This window comes from Hippocampus zosterae, chromosome 1 (assembly GCF_025434085.1).
Source record: "Hippocampus zosterae strain Florida chromosome 1, ASM2543408v3, whole genome shotgun sequence".
NCBI classification, from domain to species: Eukaryota; Metazoa; Chordata; class Actinopteri; order Syngnathiformes; family Syngnathidae; genus Hippocampus; species Hippocampus zosterae.
Window position 1 is genome coordinate 15,325,717 of NC_067451.1, and position 16,907 is coordinate 15,342,623.

Consider the following 16,907-nt stretch of genomic DNA (forward strand, 5'->3'; position numbering starts at 1 on the left):
CTGGGAGCACATTCTACCAACCTGATTCATGAAGGCAACTCTCTGCAAGCAGATGGGACAGTTGACTTCAATCCAGATTATTTGAGGGAGCCTCTCAGAGTTCAGCATAATGGACCAGCTTTGTGTTAATTGCGTGCCAATGTGACAAACCATTCGTTAACTATACTATTCGTTAACCAACTGTAGTTGGAGGCGATGTTTGACACACGCAAGCAGAAAGCGACACACATCTAAATTGAAGGAGCAGTGATTCCCAACCAGTGTGCCAACAGCGTGCTGTGAGTGATTGTCAGGTGCGTCAGGGGAAATTTGTCATTGTCACTTATTGATATGAAAAATGATTTATATTACCAAAACATATTTCATACAATGCATCTTTATTTATGTATATCGCGCTTTCACAACAGCTGCAGCTGTAACAATTGTTGAGTCATGACATATAGTGACAGGTGGAACAATGAAATGCCTTTCCACTCGATGATAAAAGGTACATAATTAACCAGTGTTGTCAACTGTTTGTAAAATTGCAAAGTAAAGTGACATATTTCTGTCGAGCGTTCGTGAAATGTCGAGCTAAGGAGCGTTTCTTTAAAGATCTGAAGGATTTTTGACAAATTGGGAAATAGTGAGATTTTTCTTAGCACAAAACAAGAAAGTGCATAAACATGAGTTAAAAACATAAAATTGCACGCAGATGAGCGATAACACATTCTTAATTTTATTTTTTTGTCATTGTTTGCTTCTTTATGATGTGATGCAAAGGTGAAAACTACAAAGTAGTGCCCCCTTATTCTTGGCCTCGCTCTCGGTCTATTTATCCATCCATCAGTGTCAAACACACGCATTTGTGTGATAAGCATGGAAACAAAGCCAGGAGGTAAAAATGTGTTTGAAGCCCGTGTCTCATTATCATGCCTGCTGTGACGCGGAACACACTGATGCACGATTGTGCGAAGGTTGATATTGTTCATCTTTACAAGGGAGAAAAAGTCCAAGCTGTATATTTTCATGTTGATGGTGGCACTGTGGCGCATTCTCTTCTTCACTGAGGGTTCAGGAATGCCCGCTGATATTTCCTCTTGATGTCTAATGCCTTCAGAACGAACACACAAACCGGCGAAAGCGCACACAAACACACGCTGACAAAAACGTGTCGTTGAAGTGACACTTCAAACAAAGCTTTTGTCTGCAGCCTGACAGCTATTCCTCTCCCCCCCCACCCCGCTCCTCCCCCTCTCATTATCCCCCTCACTCCTCCCTGTCATTTTAAAGCACTCCTACGATCCGCGCAGACACCCCCGGCCCCTTCCCTCCACTCCATGAACACACACAGTGAACACATCCGAGGGTTTAGACTTAATTGAGCCGCTCGGCTTAATGCAGGCTAAATAAAACGCAAAGACCCGAAGTGTATATGAAGGGCTTTGCATAACACCGCTTGAGATAAAGGTATAATAATCAGGCGCGTTTCATCTGTTAGAAGCGCAGGCTTGGATGAATAAAATGATTTCTTCTTCACAATGTTCAGAATCACTCATTAAAAAAGGCACATTGTAGCTGTCACTTTGAAGTCACTGTTGGAATCGGTTGTTGCAGGAGCAAAATTTCATTGTGTTTGACAACTCCTGAGTTCTTATGTTAAACATTCATTTCGAAGGCTCCTAACCTTTGAGATTTTCTGTTCATTGTGAGATGGACTCTAAGGATTTTGTATCAACGACTTTCTGTATTTTTATTCCTTTCTGGTTTGCTGTTTCCCATCATTCATAATTTATGTTTGTTAACGCAAAGAAAAAAAATCGGTCAGCGCGCCTGCCCCTCAGTCAAAAAGTTCTGGGTTTGAATCTTGACCCTCCTGAGGGGTGTTTGGATGTTCTTGTGCTTGTCTGGGATTTTCTCCTGGTACTCTGGCTTTCTCCCACGTTCCAGAAACACGCACGAAGAAGACTAAATTGTGAACGTGAGCATAATTGTGTGTCCCATAGACGGCTAGGACAGGCTCCAGCTCACCCGTGACTCAAATGAGGAAATACTATAATGAGCGGTGTAGAAAATGGATGAATGAATAAGTACAGCACTTGTTCAGTATTTAATGTGTGAACAGCCAAGAGGGTTACACAATCCCAGTGCCACTTCATGCTGTCATGACAGACTGGAGCAAATGACAAGAAGCCAGACAGACTCATTAGGTTTTCCTCTGTGGCTATTGACCTTGTAATATGTGACTGCCCCCTACCCCCTGTCCTGTCATAGCTCAGCCGTGTCGTGTGTCACTCGTCACAATTCACGATATTAGCAATTACTTGTTTAAGACGGCAAGTTGTGACGCAACAACTCAACAGCAATTTGGGCTGGGCTTGGAACATGATTGACATAAAAGGAAATAAACTCGCGCTATGGTGCGGTGATGGTAAATGCAAGTTACTGTGCAAGTGTTGAAAGACTTTGTTTCAGCTGTTACAAACCAGTTAATGTGAATCGCACTGATGAGGTCATGATGTCACACAGAGATGAACAACCATCTCTGCCTCAAAGCACTAACAAATGCAGCATGTCTGACATTTCTGACCGCCGACCTTTCGAAGTGCATGGGAATGCCTCTTGAATTCAGAGGCAAATGCACTGCAATTTTAACCACAAAAGAGAAATCCATCCATCCATCCAACCATCATCTACCGCTTATCCGGGGCCGGGTCGCGGGGGCAACAGCTTGAGCAGGGAAGCCCAGACTTCCCTCTCCCTAGCTACTTCTTCCAGCTCTCCCCGGGGGATCCCGAGTCGTTCCCAGGCAAGCTGGGTGACATAGTCTCTCCAGCGTGTCCTGGGTCTTCCTCGGGGTCTCCTCCCGGTGGGACATGACCGGAACACCTCACCGGGGAGGCTCTCAGGAGGCATCCGAATCAGATGCCCAAGCCACCTCATCTGGCTCCTCTCGATGTGGAGGAGAAGCGGCTCGACTCTGAGCCCCTCCCGGATGACTGAGCTTCTCACCTTATCTCTAAGGGAGAGCCCGGACACCCTGCGGAGAAAACTCATTTCAGCCGCTTGTATCCGGGATCTCGTTCTTTCGGTCACGACCCATAGCTCGTGACCATAGGTGAGGGTTGGGACGTAGATCGACCGGTAAATTGAGAGCTTCGCCCTTTGGCTCAGCTCCTTCTTCACCACGACAGACCGATACAACGTCCGCATCACAGCAGATGCTGCACCGATCCGCCTGTCGATCTCTCGCTCCCTCCTTCCCTCACTCGTGAACAAGACCCCAAGATACTTAAACTCCTCCACTTGGGGCAAGATCTCCCCCCCGACCCGGAGGGGGCACTCCACCCTTTTCCGACTGAGGACCATCGTTTCAGATTTGGAGGCTGACAAGAAAAAGGACAGCTGGCCAGAACCTGTGACAAGACATTGAAACAGATCCATGTATATTCAACAAATGTTGCAGTTTCTGCCATGAAGAGTAATTATCAAGACAAAGATTCATTAAGATCTTACGTCACCACCTGCTCGGGCATTTTTAGACTGCCACGCCTTCCTTCTGTGTGACTCAACAAGCACATACTTTGAAAACAATCACACCTTCATTTGACTGGGATACTGGTGTAATAAACAACAATGCGGATGTGTGTGTCCATAAGTAAGGGTAATAAGGGTGCACCCAAATGTAAGTGCCGAGGCTTGTGAGGTGTGTTTTGTGCTTATTGAATAATGCTGCCATTACTCGGTTAAACTGGTCTATTCGGTCAAGAGAACATTTCGGTGTGTGCAGGTGCACCACCCTGCTTCTCATCTTGTGCCTTTGTTTCACGAATCTCATTTCCCCAAAAATGTTAACATTTCCTTGTGAAAGGGGAGTTAATCTAAAAAAACAATCATCATCATTAAATCCAACAATTTCTCCTTGGAGTGTTTAGATTAGGGGATGTCGCAAATATAAGTCAACTGTTGGCTTGTGAAGACTCTTTTGTTGTGAAAGGCGATAAAAATAAACTTGAGCCTACTCACCACCAGGTGGTGATCAGTTGACAGCTCCGCCCCTCTCTTCACCCGAGTGTCCAAAACATGCGGCCGCAAATCCGATGATACAACTACAAAGTCGATCATCGAACTGCGGCCTAGGGTGTCCTGGTGCCAAGTGCACATATGGACACCCTTATGTTTGAACAAGGTGTTCGTTATGGACAATCCGTGACGAGCACAGAAGTCCAATAACAAAACACCACTCGGGTTATGATCGGGTGGGCCGTTCCTCCCAATCACGCCCCTCCAGGTCTCACTGTCATTGCCCACGTGAGCATTGAAGTCCCCCAGCAGAACAAGGGAGTCCCCAGCAGGAGTACTCTCCAGCACACCCTCCAAGGACTCCAAAAAGGGTGGGTATGCTGAGCTGCTGTTTGGTGCATAAGCACAAACAACAGTCAGGACCCGTCCACCCACCCGAAGGCGGAGGGAGGCAACCCTCTCGTCTACTGGTGTGAACCCCAATGTACAGGCACTGAGCCGGGGGGCAATGAGTATGCCCACACCTGCTCTGCGCCTCTCACCGTGAGCAACTCCAGAGTGGAAGAGAGTCCAACCCCTCTCGAGAGAACTGGTACCAGAACCCAGGCTGTGTGTAGAGGCAAGTCCGACTATATCCAGTCGGAAATTCTCTGCCTCACACACCAGCTCGGGCTCCTTCCCTGCCAGAGAGGTGACATTCCATGTCCCAAGAGCTAGCTTCTGCAGCCGAGGATCGGACCGCCAGGGTCCCCGCCTTTGGCTGCCGCCCAGCTCACATTGCACCCGACCCCTTTGGCCCCTCTCATGGGTGGTGAGCCCATGGGAAGGGGGACCCACTTTGCCTCTTCGGGCTGTGCCCGGCCGGGCCCCATGGGTGTAGGCCCGGCCACCAGGCGCCTGCCAACGAGCCCCACCTCCAGGCCTGGCTCCAGAGGGGGGCCCCGGTGACCCGCGTCCGGGCAAGGGAAACCTAGTTCCATTTATTTCACTCATCATTGGGGTCTTTGAGCCGTGCTTTGTCTGGCCCCTCACCTAGAACCCGTTTGCCATGGGTGACCCTGCCAGGGGCATAAAGCCCCAGACAACTTAGCTTCTAGGATCATTGGGACACACAAACCCCTCCACCACGGTAAGGTGACGACTCACGGAGGGGAGAGAAATCCTAATTATTATAAGTTTGCTTCTTTGCAGTTTTTGCAGTGTCAAAAACAAAAGAGAAAGTTGCACAAACAGCCAAAAAGCCTTTCATTTGCATATTCCAGTACCACAGTGTGCATCACCATGCCCCCTCAAATTGCAACAATCTCCTGGTTTCATATTTGGGTTGAGAATTTGATTGATGAGAGTAAAATATTCCCGCTGGTCACAGTAAATGTATGTCACTGGAGGCATGCATCCCTTTCACCTACCATTTATTTTTTGATCGTAACACATTGTTTTTGCAAAAGGAAAAATTTCAGCTTTTCATCTCCAAATCACTGTTCCAAAAAAATGGCAAGATCCCCAAATTTCCTTGGCCAGCAAATAAGATAAAGATATCCTTTATTCGTCCCACACTGGGGAAATTTACAGCCTCCAGCAGCAAGAATGTATGTAGAAAGAAGAAAGAAGAAAGAGAAAAAAAACAACAAACATCTTTCAATTAAATGCCACCATATATGAATTTAGTTGTTACCCTCCATTACAAAATTGACTGAAAAATGTAATCGGTTGGTCCATCTGGTGTTCCTGTGTTTCTGAACTACAAATCGGGTTGTCATATTAACCAGTATACATGCCGAGTGATCACAATCAATCAGTGGTGGGTAATTGTCATTTAGAACGTCAATTTATGGAATAATCGGTGACGAAAAAGCCCAGTAGTGAAAATGCAATCACAGAATACATGCTGGTTGAGGTTCGTTTCCCCAAAAACTTTTATTTTGTTGACTGATGTAATGGCATTCAAAAGTATTGGAAAATACTGTGTATTTGTAAAATAAATAAATAAAATAAGATGACATTAAAAAAATAAAAAGATGCCATCTGGTCACCTCATTGCGATGGAGAGACACATTACTCTTTCAATCAAATGCTTTCCCCGATAATGTTAGCAGACAGCACTGCTCCATATCACATTTGTCTTCTTAGCTGACCTGCTGCTATAGTAACCACTGCCAAAGTAGTAATGCACTGTAGCTGAAACTGAAATGGCAAAAACATGAATTTGAAGTGAATTGTGCACTGTACATTTCCACTGTACACTGTGTGTACGGTGGAAATATGCCTTGAAACCAGCATGATGCTCAAATCACTTGCGCCTTTGACAACTCTGTAACCAAATCTATCAGGACCCATATACATTTGCTGAGAGAAATTAGATTTTTTTTTTTTTTTGGGTTGCAATTTTGCAATTTGTGTTTCTTAAGCAATCGGAAGGCTGTATTCCATAATTTTGCTACAAGCTGGAGTGGGAAGCCTGAATGGGAAAAAAAAGCCCCCATTAATGGCTTCACTAACACCTGTGCCTTTCCGACAATGTCATATCATCCAATCTGCTCTGAAAAGAGCTCATCAGGACTGTGGGAAGCATTTAAACATAAAAGCCCCCATTTGCATGTTTTCTCATTTAAATGAGCGGAGCTACTGCATGCTGTCAGTGTTCACTGTATAACTGTTTTGCTTCAAAGTGATATAATAAATTGGCTCTTTTTGCTCAATTATAAAGTGTGTATTTACAAAACATAGTTTCAGATGTGAGATAAATGGTGATATATTCACTTGAGCCGAAACAAATGCCTTTCATCTTCAGAGGAACGCTCTAATCCCCAGTAACTGTGCAAAATCTGTGCACAGGCTCATTGAGCTCAGATGGCAAAGCAAAACTTTGCTGCAAATGTCTGCGTGGCTTTAAATGAGTTGAAACATATTTCAACTCTTCTGACAGTTCTTCCCATAAGACACAAATACTTCATGAGTGCTCAGTGGTGCAGACCCACAAACTCTCGGTGACATGTGCAGGCCGCAAAGCTTCTTTCCAAATCAGGGGTAGGCAAGTACGGTCCTTGAGAGCCACAGTCCTGCTTGTTTTCGAAGTTCCCTCTTCCAACACACCTGATTCAAATGATCAGAATCCTTCTTAGGCTTTACAGAGCTTGCTGATGAGCAAATTGTTTGTATCGGCTGGGTTACTGCAGGGAGAGATGGAAAACATGTAGCACTTTGGAGCTCTCAGACCGGAGTGGCCTATCCCTGATCTTGATATACTTTTAACCGGTAGATACTTATTACTTCGACAAATTAAGTGCTCATTTCCCACCATTATACCACGGCACGCCAGTTGAGAATCGATGATCAAAACCACTGTGAAAATGTAGGTGTTAATGTGGCACCTTTGATGTGCGGAGATCATTAAAGATTATTTAAATATAGAGCATCTTGGTGTATGCTATGCTCAATGTTTATATGTCAATAAATAGTGTGCAGTCATGTGGAGGTTACTCTCATTTCAATCGCTACTTCGGGTCAACTTAAATGCTCTGTAATATTTAATGTTTGTTTTACCTTTTAGTTTGATGATGTCACAGCCTGCAGTCGACACTTATTTATGTATGCGGGATGCTTCAAGTGTTCCTCGAATCTGATGCGTCACTTGAACACGACGTGGAAATGGACTGTCAACTGAACATCACATAGGCATTACAGTACGTACAGAATTGTGCACTTGGACCTGCAATGTGAATCCAACTTTAAATAGCAAAAAGCGCACAAACACATTTCTTATGCAGAAGCAGATTCCTTCATTTATTAGTCATAAGCCTGAAGGTTTTTCTTCATTGACCACAATCAATGACAACTAAGTGGTGCAGAAGAATCAAAAGAAAAAGAAGGAATAAATGAATAAACTGAGAAATCACTGATACAGTATCCTGAAAGTATTTTTATTCTCATCCAGAAGGTAGTAAAGAAGTATGATGGCCTGATTAGTGTTCCTTGACAAGCACTTTTTTGGCACAAACATACGGACTGAGATCGTCGCAGACGTGTTCATGCCACATTTCAGCTGTAAGAAAAAAACAAAACAAAAGGAATACAACATGAAATCCTCAAAAGACTGAATTTTGATGACATTTCTACAAAACAAAGAAATTGATTCATTTTTACATGGGGTCTCGATGTCCACACAGTCCTCAAGTGGTAATGGTACACCTGGCTCAAAGTCACTGAAAGTTCCACTGCTGCCGTCGGTCCACACCAAGTTACCCTCCTGAAAGACAAAAAGCCCCATTTGAATGAGTCACAAGAAAACGACTGTTTGGGTTTTCATCCGATATTTGGTAATCCGTTCATTTAAGGTAAATCCACCTTGATTGTGTTTAAACATTATCAGCATGATCATCGGGAAACTGATATTTGAAGTCATACTCGGAGCAGGAAGGTGGAGAATACAGTCAGCTGATTGGAATGTGATTGTCAAAAGTGTCATTTATCCTGAAAGCTAAGTGCATTTATAAGGAGGCGTCCCGAAGCCAGCGTGTATCTGACCAGTGTCCACCTGTCGGTGAAGCGACATGATTAATTCCAGGGCACTGCAGTTTCCCCTTCTCATAAAGACTGACGCTCAACTCTACTTGCTTCGGTTAAACCGGTGACAAGATTGAGCCAGGAGGACACATTCATGTTCTATGTAGCAAGGAGATTTCTAGTTAGCGCAATCGACATGAATGAATCCGAACTTCAGTACTGAGCAAGGTCTTACCATGAGGGTGTCATGGTATCCAATCCAGGTCTCTTCAAAAACACCAGCACCTTCCCGAATTAGTTCAATAACCACTTGGTTCTCCAGGGCATTGTTGATTGAGACCAGATTCCCACCAAGAATGTTGCAGATGTGCTGACGTGACAAAACCAAACAAAGAAATGAAAAACAAAAAAGCAGTGTGTATCACGTAAACTGTTATGATCGATGCCGCGACTACTGGGTGAAAGTCTCCCAAACCTCTGCATCAGCAAAGGTTCTCTGATCATGTTGGAAGATGAAACAGCGATCATTCAACCGAGTCCAGCCTTTAGGGCAGTAGCCTGCAACACAATTTTAGCCCTTTTAGGCAACAACTCAATCTGGGGAAAGAAGGTGAGGAAGAAATCCAAGGGTGAGGCAAAGACTAACCTTTCAACGTTTGACAGGACTGTGAAGATGAAAAGCAAGAGGGCAAATCACGACTGATCATCAAACGCAATCGCAAATATACATGCGTTGAGGTCACCAGGTGAAATTTTGACTTACGATTCCGGTCAACAGTCCACAGATCCCGCAAAGGAGGAGCAAGGAGCAAAGAGCAGATGCCATCTGTGCGGTGACAGAAGAATACAGTTCTTCATTTGTGCGTTTGACCATGCGGGTTACAATCTGATCATATCGGTAATCTATCTCATGTAGTGTGGTTTGAAATGTTCCTGTTAGTAATACATTTTGTTGCGTGAAGTTACCTTTGCGATGGTGATGCTTGATGCTGAGAATAACTCAGAGCAGTCCTTTTTATACGCTGGGTTGACACAGCCCAGAAATGTTAAATATGCAAATCATTGTTTTGTCACAAGACACACCGGACGAGTCCTCCAATATCCTTTGAAATGTTGTTTAGGTGTGTCACTTGTGTAGCTTTTTGGGAGGTTTTAACGAGCAAGGGTAACTTTTTTCATGTGATGTGCATCTGGGCAATTATCCCGAAATGAAGCCTAAACGAGAGCTGACACGTTCAGTCAGGTCAAGTTTATTTTTATCGCCTTTCACAACAAAAGAGTCTTCACAAGCCAACAGTTGACTCATATTTGCGACATCCCCTAATCTAAACACTCCAAGGAGAAATTGTTGGATTTGATGATGATGATTGTTTTTTTTTAGATTAACTCCCCTTTCACAAGGAAATGTTAACATTTTTTGGGAAATGAGATTCGTGAAACAAAGGCACAAGATGAGAAGCAGGGCGGTGCACCTGCACACACCGAAATGTTCTCTTGACCGAATAGACCAGTTTAACCGAGTAATGGCAGCATTATTCAATAAGCACAAAACACACCTCACACGCCTCGGCACTTACATTTGGGTGCACCCTTATTACCCTTAATTATGGACACACACATCCGCATTGTTGTTTATTACACCAGTATCCCAGTCAAAGGAAGTTGTGATTGTTTTCAAAGTATGTGCTTGTTGAGTCACACAGAAGGAAGGCGTGGCAGTCTAAAAATGCCCGAGCAGGAGGTGACGTAAGATCTTAATGAATCTTTGTCTTGATAATTACTCTTCATGGCAGAAACTGCAACATTTGTTGAATATGCATGGATTTGTTTCAATGTCTTGTCACACGTTCTGGCCAGCTGTCCTTTTTCTTGTCAGCGTCTGAGCCAAAGTGAGGCAACTCCGGTCCTAGAGAGCCGCAGTCCTGCTTGTTTTCCAAATTCCCTCTTCCAACACACCTGATTCAAATGATCAGAATCATTCTGAGGCTTTGCAGAGCTTGCCGGTGAGCTGCTCATATGGATCAGGAGTGTTGCAGCAGGTAGAGATGGAAAGCATGCAGGGTTACGGCTCTCTACGACCGGAGTTGCCTACCCGGATCAAAATACAGTATTGACAGAACACGCAGGACTATGGTCTGCGCATTACGTAGCCCTGCTGCATCGTCTTTTTCTTGTTGCTCAAATGTTTCAAGTGTTTCACAAGCTGACTAATCATGCAATGTGTGGAATGCACTTTGCCAACTGGGTAGTACTCACAAAACGATTGAGCCAGCTTCACCAGATTTACATCAAAACATTTTCTTTTTAAAAAGTTTTTTTTTTTTTTTTTTTCCGCCTGCTCCAGGCCAAAGTGGAAAAGAATCATCTGGACCTATATGGAGTTTGCATCTCCCCTGGGTACTCCGGTTACCTCGCACATTCCAAAAACATGCATGGCAGGCTGATTGAAGATTCTAAATCACGTTGATCCTGACCTACCGGTAGATCTAAGACAGGTGCCAAGTAGATCCGAGGAGTGTCGAGGTGAAAGAAAAACAAACAACCATTTGTGTGTCTTTGTACATCTTAGTAACATATTTTTTTGTGTGTTAATGTACACTGCACCCTTATCATCCTATCAGTCTCATTTTCACCCCCCCCCCCAAAATAAATAAAAAATTAAATAAAGCAGGTAAATCTTGAATTTACGGTGTTGCGTGATTACCGGTGGTCACCAAAGTTGTTAGCGCTCAGCAGTCTGCAATTGCAGCTTGTGATCAGAGCTATTGCTCTCTATCTTTTCTCGTCATTATTCTCATTCTGAGTTTGCTTCGTGTACAATTCACCGAGGGCATGGGCAAAGAATAGGAATCTAGGAGGGCCCTGGGAAGCACTTTAAAACGGTACGTGTGAGCTACGATAGTTGACAGGCTGCAGAAGTGCATCGCATGCCTCAGTTTCAGGCTGTTTCTCATCAGGGCGTGCGTGTGCGTGTGTGCCAGTAAGGGTAGATCCCGGTAGGTTAGTTGATCGAAAAGTAGATCTTTGGTCCAAAAAGTTTGGGCACCCCTGCTCTAAATTGTCCCTTGGTGTGAGTGTGTGCGCGGATGGTTGTTCGTCTGTTAAGGACTCGGATAACCGAGTTTGGGGGGGATCCAAAAAACGTAGACAGAAACAAGGTCTCCGAAGTAAAGACAATTTAATGTCTTAATCGCACCGAAAATAAGGCGAGAACATAAAGCGCTGGTCCACAATGAGGACCAGGAGGTAAATCCAAATGAAAGTAAAGCCCGCAAACTATGAACGAAAAACAATGTAACACCCTGTACACGCACAAAAAGCCAGATCATCAAAATAAAACAGTACTTACACAAAACTTGGTACCGAGAACTATACGCAAAATCACGACGAGGTCAAAAGCCACTAAGTCAACGAACAGTGAGGATTGCAATGCCATAAACAATACTCCCACAACCGGTGTAGGACGATGGAGTCCTTAAATAGTGCATCTATAGATTACCGATTGCCAGCAAGTGCGCTAGGAAGACCGCTCATGCCACCGGCTGGCCAGACCGCAAAACCGAAACGTGACATCGTCTGTGTGTGCCTTGTGATTGGCTGGCAACCGGTTCAGGGTGTCCAACGCCTACTGCCCGAAGATGGCTGGGATGGGCTCCACAACATCCCGACTTCATCGGGTGTGGAAGTTGCTTTAAACACCTGAAAATGTGCTGTGGATGTACAAGAGCAGGCAATAAAGCAGTGTGCCTGCTTATGTGTGAACGTGTGCAAACGTTCGTGCGTGCGTGTGCGTGTGTGTGTGTGTGTGCGCGTGTGTGTGTGCGTGCGTGTGTGTGTGTGTGAGCGAGTGAAAATGAGTGTGTGTGTAATAGTTATCAGGGGAGACCAGCAGAGCTTTGTTGAGATTAAATTCCCAGCGCTTACTGTGGCTATCAGCATTACTTCAGGACACATGCACACACAAAACAAACAGAAAGCTGTCACCATTTCATTTAAAAAAAAAAAAAAACAGCACAAACAATATGCTTCCTGTCTTTCATTTCTAGACTAAAGATATAATTTAGATGAATCGATTTTTTGAAACTACGATGTTAAATAAAATCTCTATTCCTGCAAATCAAAAAAAATGTTTTCTCTATCACAACTCATGATCAGAGAGTGAAAAAGTGTGGCAGCCATACATTTCAAATATATATAAAAAAAAAAATCCTCATCTCACCCCTCGGGTGGTGTCCGTCCCTCATTCAGCTCGGGTCCTCTACCAGAGGCCAGGAAGCTTGAGGGTTCTGCGCAGTATCCTTGCTGTTCCCAGCACTGCACATTTCTGGACTGAGATGTCCGATGTTGTTCCCGGGATCTGTTGCAACCACTCATCTAGTTTGGGGGTCACTGCCCCAAGTGCTCCGACCACCACAGGCACGACTGTCACCTTTACCTTCCAGGCTCTCTCCAGCTCCTCTCTGAGCCCTTGGTATTTCTCGAGTTTCTCATGTTCCTTCTTCCTGATGTTTCCATCACTTGGGACCGCTACATCCACTACAACGGCTTTCCTCTGCCCTTTATCTATGATCACGATATCTGGTTGGTTCGCCATTACCATCTTGTCAGTCTGGATCTGGAAGTCCCACAGGATCTTCGCTCTGTCATTCTCCACCACCTTCGGAGGTGTTTCCCATTTTGACCTTGGGGTTTCCAGTCCATACTCCGCACAGATGTTTCGGTAGACTATGCCAGCCACCTGTTTATGGCGTTCCATGTAGGCTTTCCCTGCCAGCATCTTACACCCTGCAGTTATGTGTTGGATCGTCTCAGGTGCCTCTTTGCACAACCTACACATTGGGTCTTGTCTGGTGTGGTATATCTGGGCCTCGATGGCTCTGGTGCTCAAGGCCTGCTCCTGAGCAGCCAGGATGAGTGCCTCTGTGCTGTCCTTCAGGCCAGCCCTCTCTAGCCACTGATAGGACTTCTTGAGATGGGCCACTTCAGTTATGGTCCGGTGGTACTTCCCGTGTAGGGGCTTGTCCTCCCATGATGGTCCCTCTTCCAGCTCCTCATCCTCTGTTCCCCATTGTCTGAGACATTCTCTGAGTACGTCATCCGTTGGAGCCTTCTCCTTGATGTATTCATGGAGCTTGGATGTTTCATCCTGGACAGTGGCTCTCACACTCACTAGTCCCTGGCCTCCTTCCTTTCGGCTTGCGTACAGTCTCAGGGTGCTGGATTTGGGATGGAACCCTCCATGCATGGTTAGGAGCTTTCGGGTTCTAACGTCCGTGGTCTGAATCTCTTCCTTTGGCCACCTTATTATTCCTGCAGGGTATCTGATCACTGGCAGGGCATAGCTGTTTATTGCCCGGGTCTTATTCTTGCCATTGAGCTGACTTCTTAGGACTTGCCTCACTCGCTGGAGATATTTCGCCGTAGCCGCTTACCTTGTTGCCAGTTCGAGGTTGCCATTGGCTTGTGGTATACCAAGGTACTTGTAGCTGTCCTCAATGTCTGCTATTGTTCCTTCAGGGAGTGAGAGCCCTTCAGTGCGGACTACCTTTCCTCTCTTAGTCACCATCCGACTACATTTCTCAAGCCCGAATGACATCCCGATGTCGCTGCTTTAGATCCTGGTCGTGTGGATCAGGGAGTCTATCTCCCTTTGCTCTTAGCATACAGCTTTATGTCATCCATGTAGAGGACATGACTGATTGTAGCTTCATTTTTGAGGCGGTATCCATAGCCTGTCTTGGTGATTACTTGGCTTAGGAGGTTCAGTCCTATGCAGAACAGCAGTGGGGAGAGTGCATCACCTTGGTATATGCCACATTTGATGGACACTTGGGTAAGTGGCTTTCCATTGGCTTCAAGTGTGGTTTTCTACATCCTCATCGAGTTCGCAACGAAGGCTCTTAGGGTCCTGTTCACCTTATTCAACTCCAAGCATTCAGTGATCCATGTATGTGGCATCGAGTCATAGGCTTTCTTGTAATCAATCAATTTACTTGTTTAAAAAAATAAAATCAAATGTGTGTCAAGAAGCAATACACAGCGATCTTCAAAATGACTCAGGAAGCTGTTGTGTTTCTCAGGCATGGGGGAAAATAACCAATAAGCATTAAAGCATCTTCATGATTATGTAAGATGCAATGTCAACAACTGGCCTATTATAATTTGAGAATACCGGCGCACCAAATGACATTACAAGTGGGAAAATACATTTTCTTCCCACGATAATTGATAACAAAGACTTTCAGCTTTTATTACTTACTAATTGGTGTCCGATAATTTCATTCATTATTGGTCCCTCCTCTGTTGCATCACAAATCGTCTTACATGTGTCATGGTGAAAGCAGAGCTTGATGTCAGTAAGGCCTATGTGGGTCTATATTTTACTTTTATCAAGAAAAAACAAAAATTGGCAAGACTAGTGCAAAACACCTCATTGCATAAACTAAACAACACATTTTCCTGTCAATGCAAGAGTCAAAACAGCTCATAGTATTATAGTTCAACACCACTGCAAAGTGCAAAAAAAAATGTAAATGAAACTATTGTTGAATTAATGCCAGACACTGTCAATGAAAATTAAGATCTAATTATTCTTCAATTTCCACTCTCTTTGTTTTTTTTTCCATGGAGATGTGGCAATATTCAGTCCTGGGAATGGTTTCCGCAAACAATGTTTGTTTATAGCCGTATCGACCTGCGCTACACTATGAAGTACTTACAAGAAGGGGCGGCACAATGTAAACACATCGCGGTCTGCCTCTCCCACCTCTTCAGATTATAGCTCTTGAATGAAATCCACAACATTTAACGTTATGGCAACAAACGTCCTTTGTGTTTTTCACACATTGTCAAATTATATCGCAACTGAATTACAGTGAAACTTTAATACATTGTATTGCCGGTGGTGTGTTAAGATGCTCATCTCATCTTCTCAGTGATGGATATACATATCTCTTGTGCGTGTATGGTGCTTGTCCTGTATATTTGTGGCATGTGACTTAGTGAGCTGTCACTTATCTCCATGTACTGACAGATGATGCTCTCTCTATGTCTCTCTCCCTCTCTATCTCTCTCTCACACACACACACACACACACAAACAGATTTGTCAATCATTTACCTGGAATTCCCATTACTCTGTTACGTTTTGCCCATGCCTTCATCTCATCCTACTTTCCTGTCCTCATCCCTCTACTCAGTCTTTCATCAATCTCTTATTTTTTTTTCTTTTTAAGAAACAGTCGGTTTCCCTGGAAGTATTTTTTTTCCCTTCCCGTGGCATATATGACCCCCCCCACCACCTTCTCCCTTTTCTCGTTGCCTCTCTCCATTCTTCCTACCTCCCACTCGCACATCTTACTACGAGATTAAATGTCGGAGGAGAGGTCTGGTGCAGGAAAAGAGAACGTCTCTTTTAATTGTGTTGATGGCTAATTAGGCACTCTGTCTCCTCTCCTTGCAGTGCATTGAGTAAAACAGATGCCCTTTCCTGGGTCAACAGGGCAGAGGCGTGCACGTAGCGTGTGCTTGTTCGCACACACTTTAAAACTCTACGAGCCGCTCATACATTTCTCTGTGGACTGTTCGACCGCAGCTGATTGAAAAAAAGGTTTTGGGTTAGCATCGTAAAAGGTAGGCTTTGCTTAAAAACAGACATATGTGAGAAACAATCAGCATGGTAACTATTTGCCACAGATCGCCTGTTTCAATTAATGCGTCCGGCTGTTTTACACAGGAAGCGATGATGAATCATATACCCAGCAGCCCCCAGGGGTGAGCTATAAGCCAAGAAAGAGAACTTCCCAGAATAACTGATTAAAAGCACACTTAATTCTGATTTTGTCAACGACGCCATGAGAGGACATGAAGGGAATGCGGCATGGCTCAGCCGGTACATTATGTCATCAACACGACAGGATTATACACCCAACTAACTTTAAAAACAAATGAATGAATGACAGTGGCCATCTGATACCATATGGTACTCAGTCATGAAAAAAAAGAGTTGCCCCCTTGGGAATGATCACTCTTAATGTTGTTTGAGGAAGAATGATTATATCTATTTTTTTGTGCTGTAGAGCTTGATACACTTACGATAAATAGTCACTCTTATACAGCTGTAGCTCTTGTAGCATTTTTCAGACTCAGAACTGCTGTCTGATGAGCACTGCGGAGAACTGAAAGAGACACGTGTATATGGGGGAGAGCAAAAAAGACAAGCGCATGGCTACAACTCTGAGGTGCGCCAGTTTCATATCATATTTAGCCAACAAGGTTGGCACGTGTGTGAAAGTCTTGTTTGAGCTTTGTGTGGAAGTACAAGCAAAACAGCAAAAACAATCGTAAGATAGTAATGAGAACTGCTGCAAGGATATCCACTAAAGTGGCCGACGCGCAGTGCCA

The 16,907-nt window shown here is 44.4% G+C and overlaps 2 protein-coding genes across 4 annotated transcripts in view; one reads left to right on the forward strand and one right to left on the reverse strand.

Annotated features, from left to right (window-relative positions):
- Positions 1 to 16,907, forward strand: part of aff2 (AF4/FMR2 family, member 2) — a 150,092-nt gene that overhangs the window by 39,511 nt on the left and 93,674 nt on the right. The window lies entirely within an intron of this gene.
- LOC127604559 (galactose-specific lectin nattectin-like) lies at positions 7,909 to 9,555 on the reverse strand. Of its 2 annotated transcripts, XM_052071721.1 has the most exons (7): positions 9,472 to 9,555; positions 9,269 to 9,331; positions 9,152 to 9,170; positions 8,981 to 9,063; positions 8,741 to 8,875; positions 8,146 to 8,248; positions 7,909 to 8,044 (listed from the first exon to the last, which is right to left on the reverse strand). In XM_052071721.1, exons 2-7 carry the CDS (start codon positions 9,329 to 9,331, stop codon positions 7,965 to 7,967), a joined length of 483 nt encoding a protein of 160 aa, XP_051927681.1. In that variant the 5' UTR covers positions 9,472 to 9,555; the 3' UTR covers positions 7,909 to 7,964. The 2 variants fall into 2 exon arrangements, with proteins under 2 accessions (XP_051927681.1, XP_051927673.1); XM_052071713.1 differs by lacking the exon at positions 9,472 to 9,555 and having other exon boundaries at positions 9,269 to 9,422.

Excerpts from the sequence above, each read along its gene's own strand:
- LOC127604559 (XM_052071713.1), bottom strand. The coding sequence starts at position 9,379 with ATGGTCAAACGCACAAATGAAGAACTGTATTCTTCTGTCACCGCACAG. Across the intron at positions 8,876-8,980 it reads GAACCTTTGCTGATGCAGAG|CACATCTGCAACATTCTTGG; the intron begins GTTTGGGAGACT and ends TTGTCACGTCAG. Across the intron at positions 8,045-8,145 it reads TGTGGACATCGAGACCCCAT|CTGAAATGTGGCATGAACAC; the intron begins GTAAAAATGAAT and ends TTTTTCTTACAG.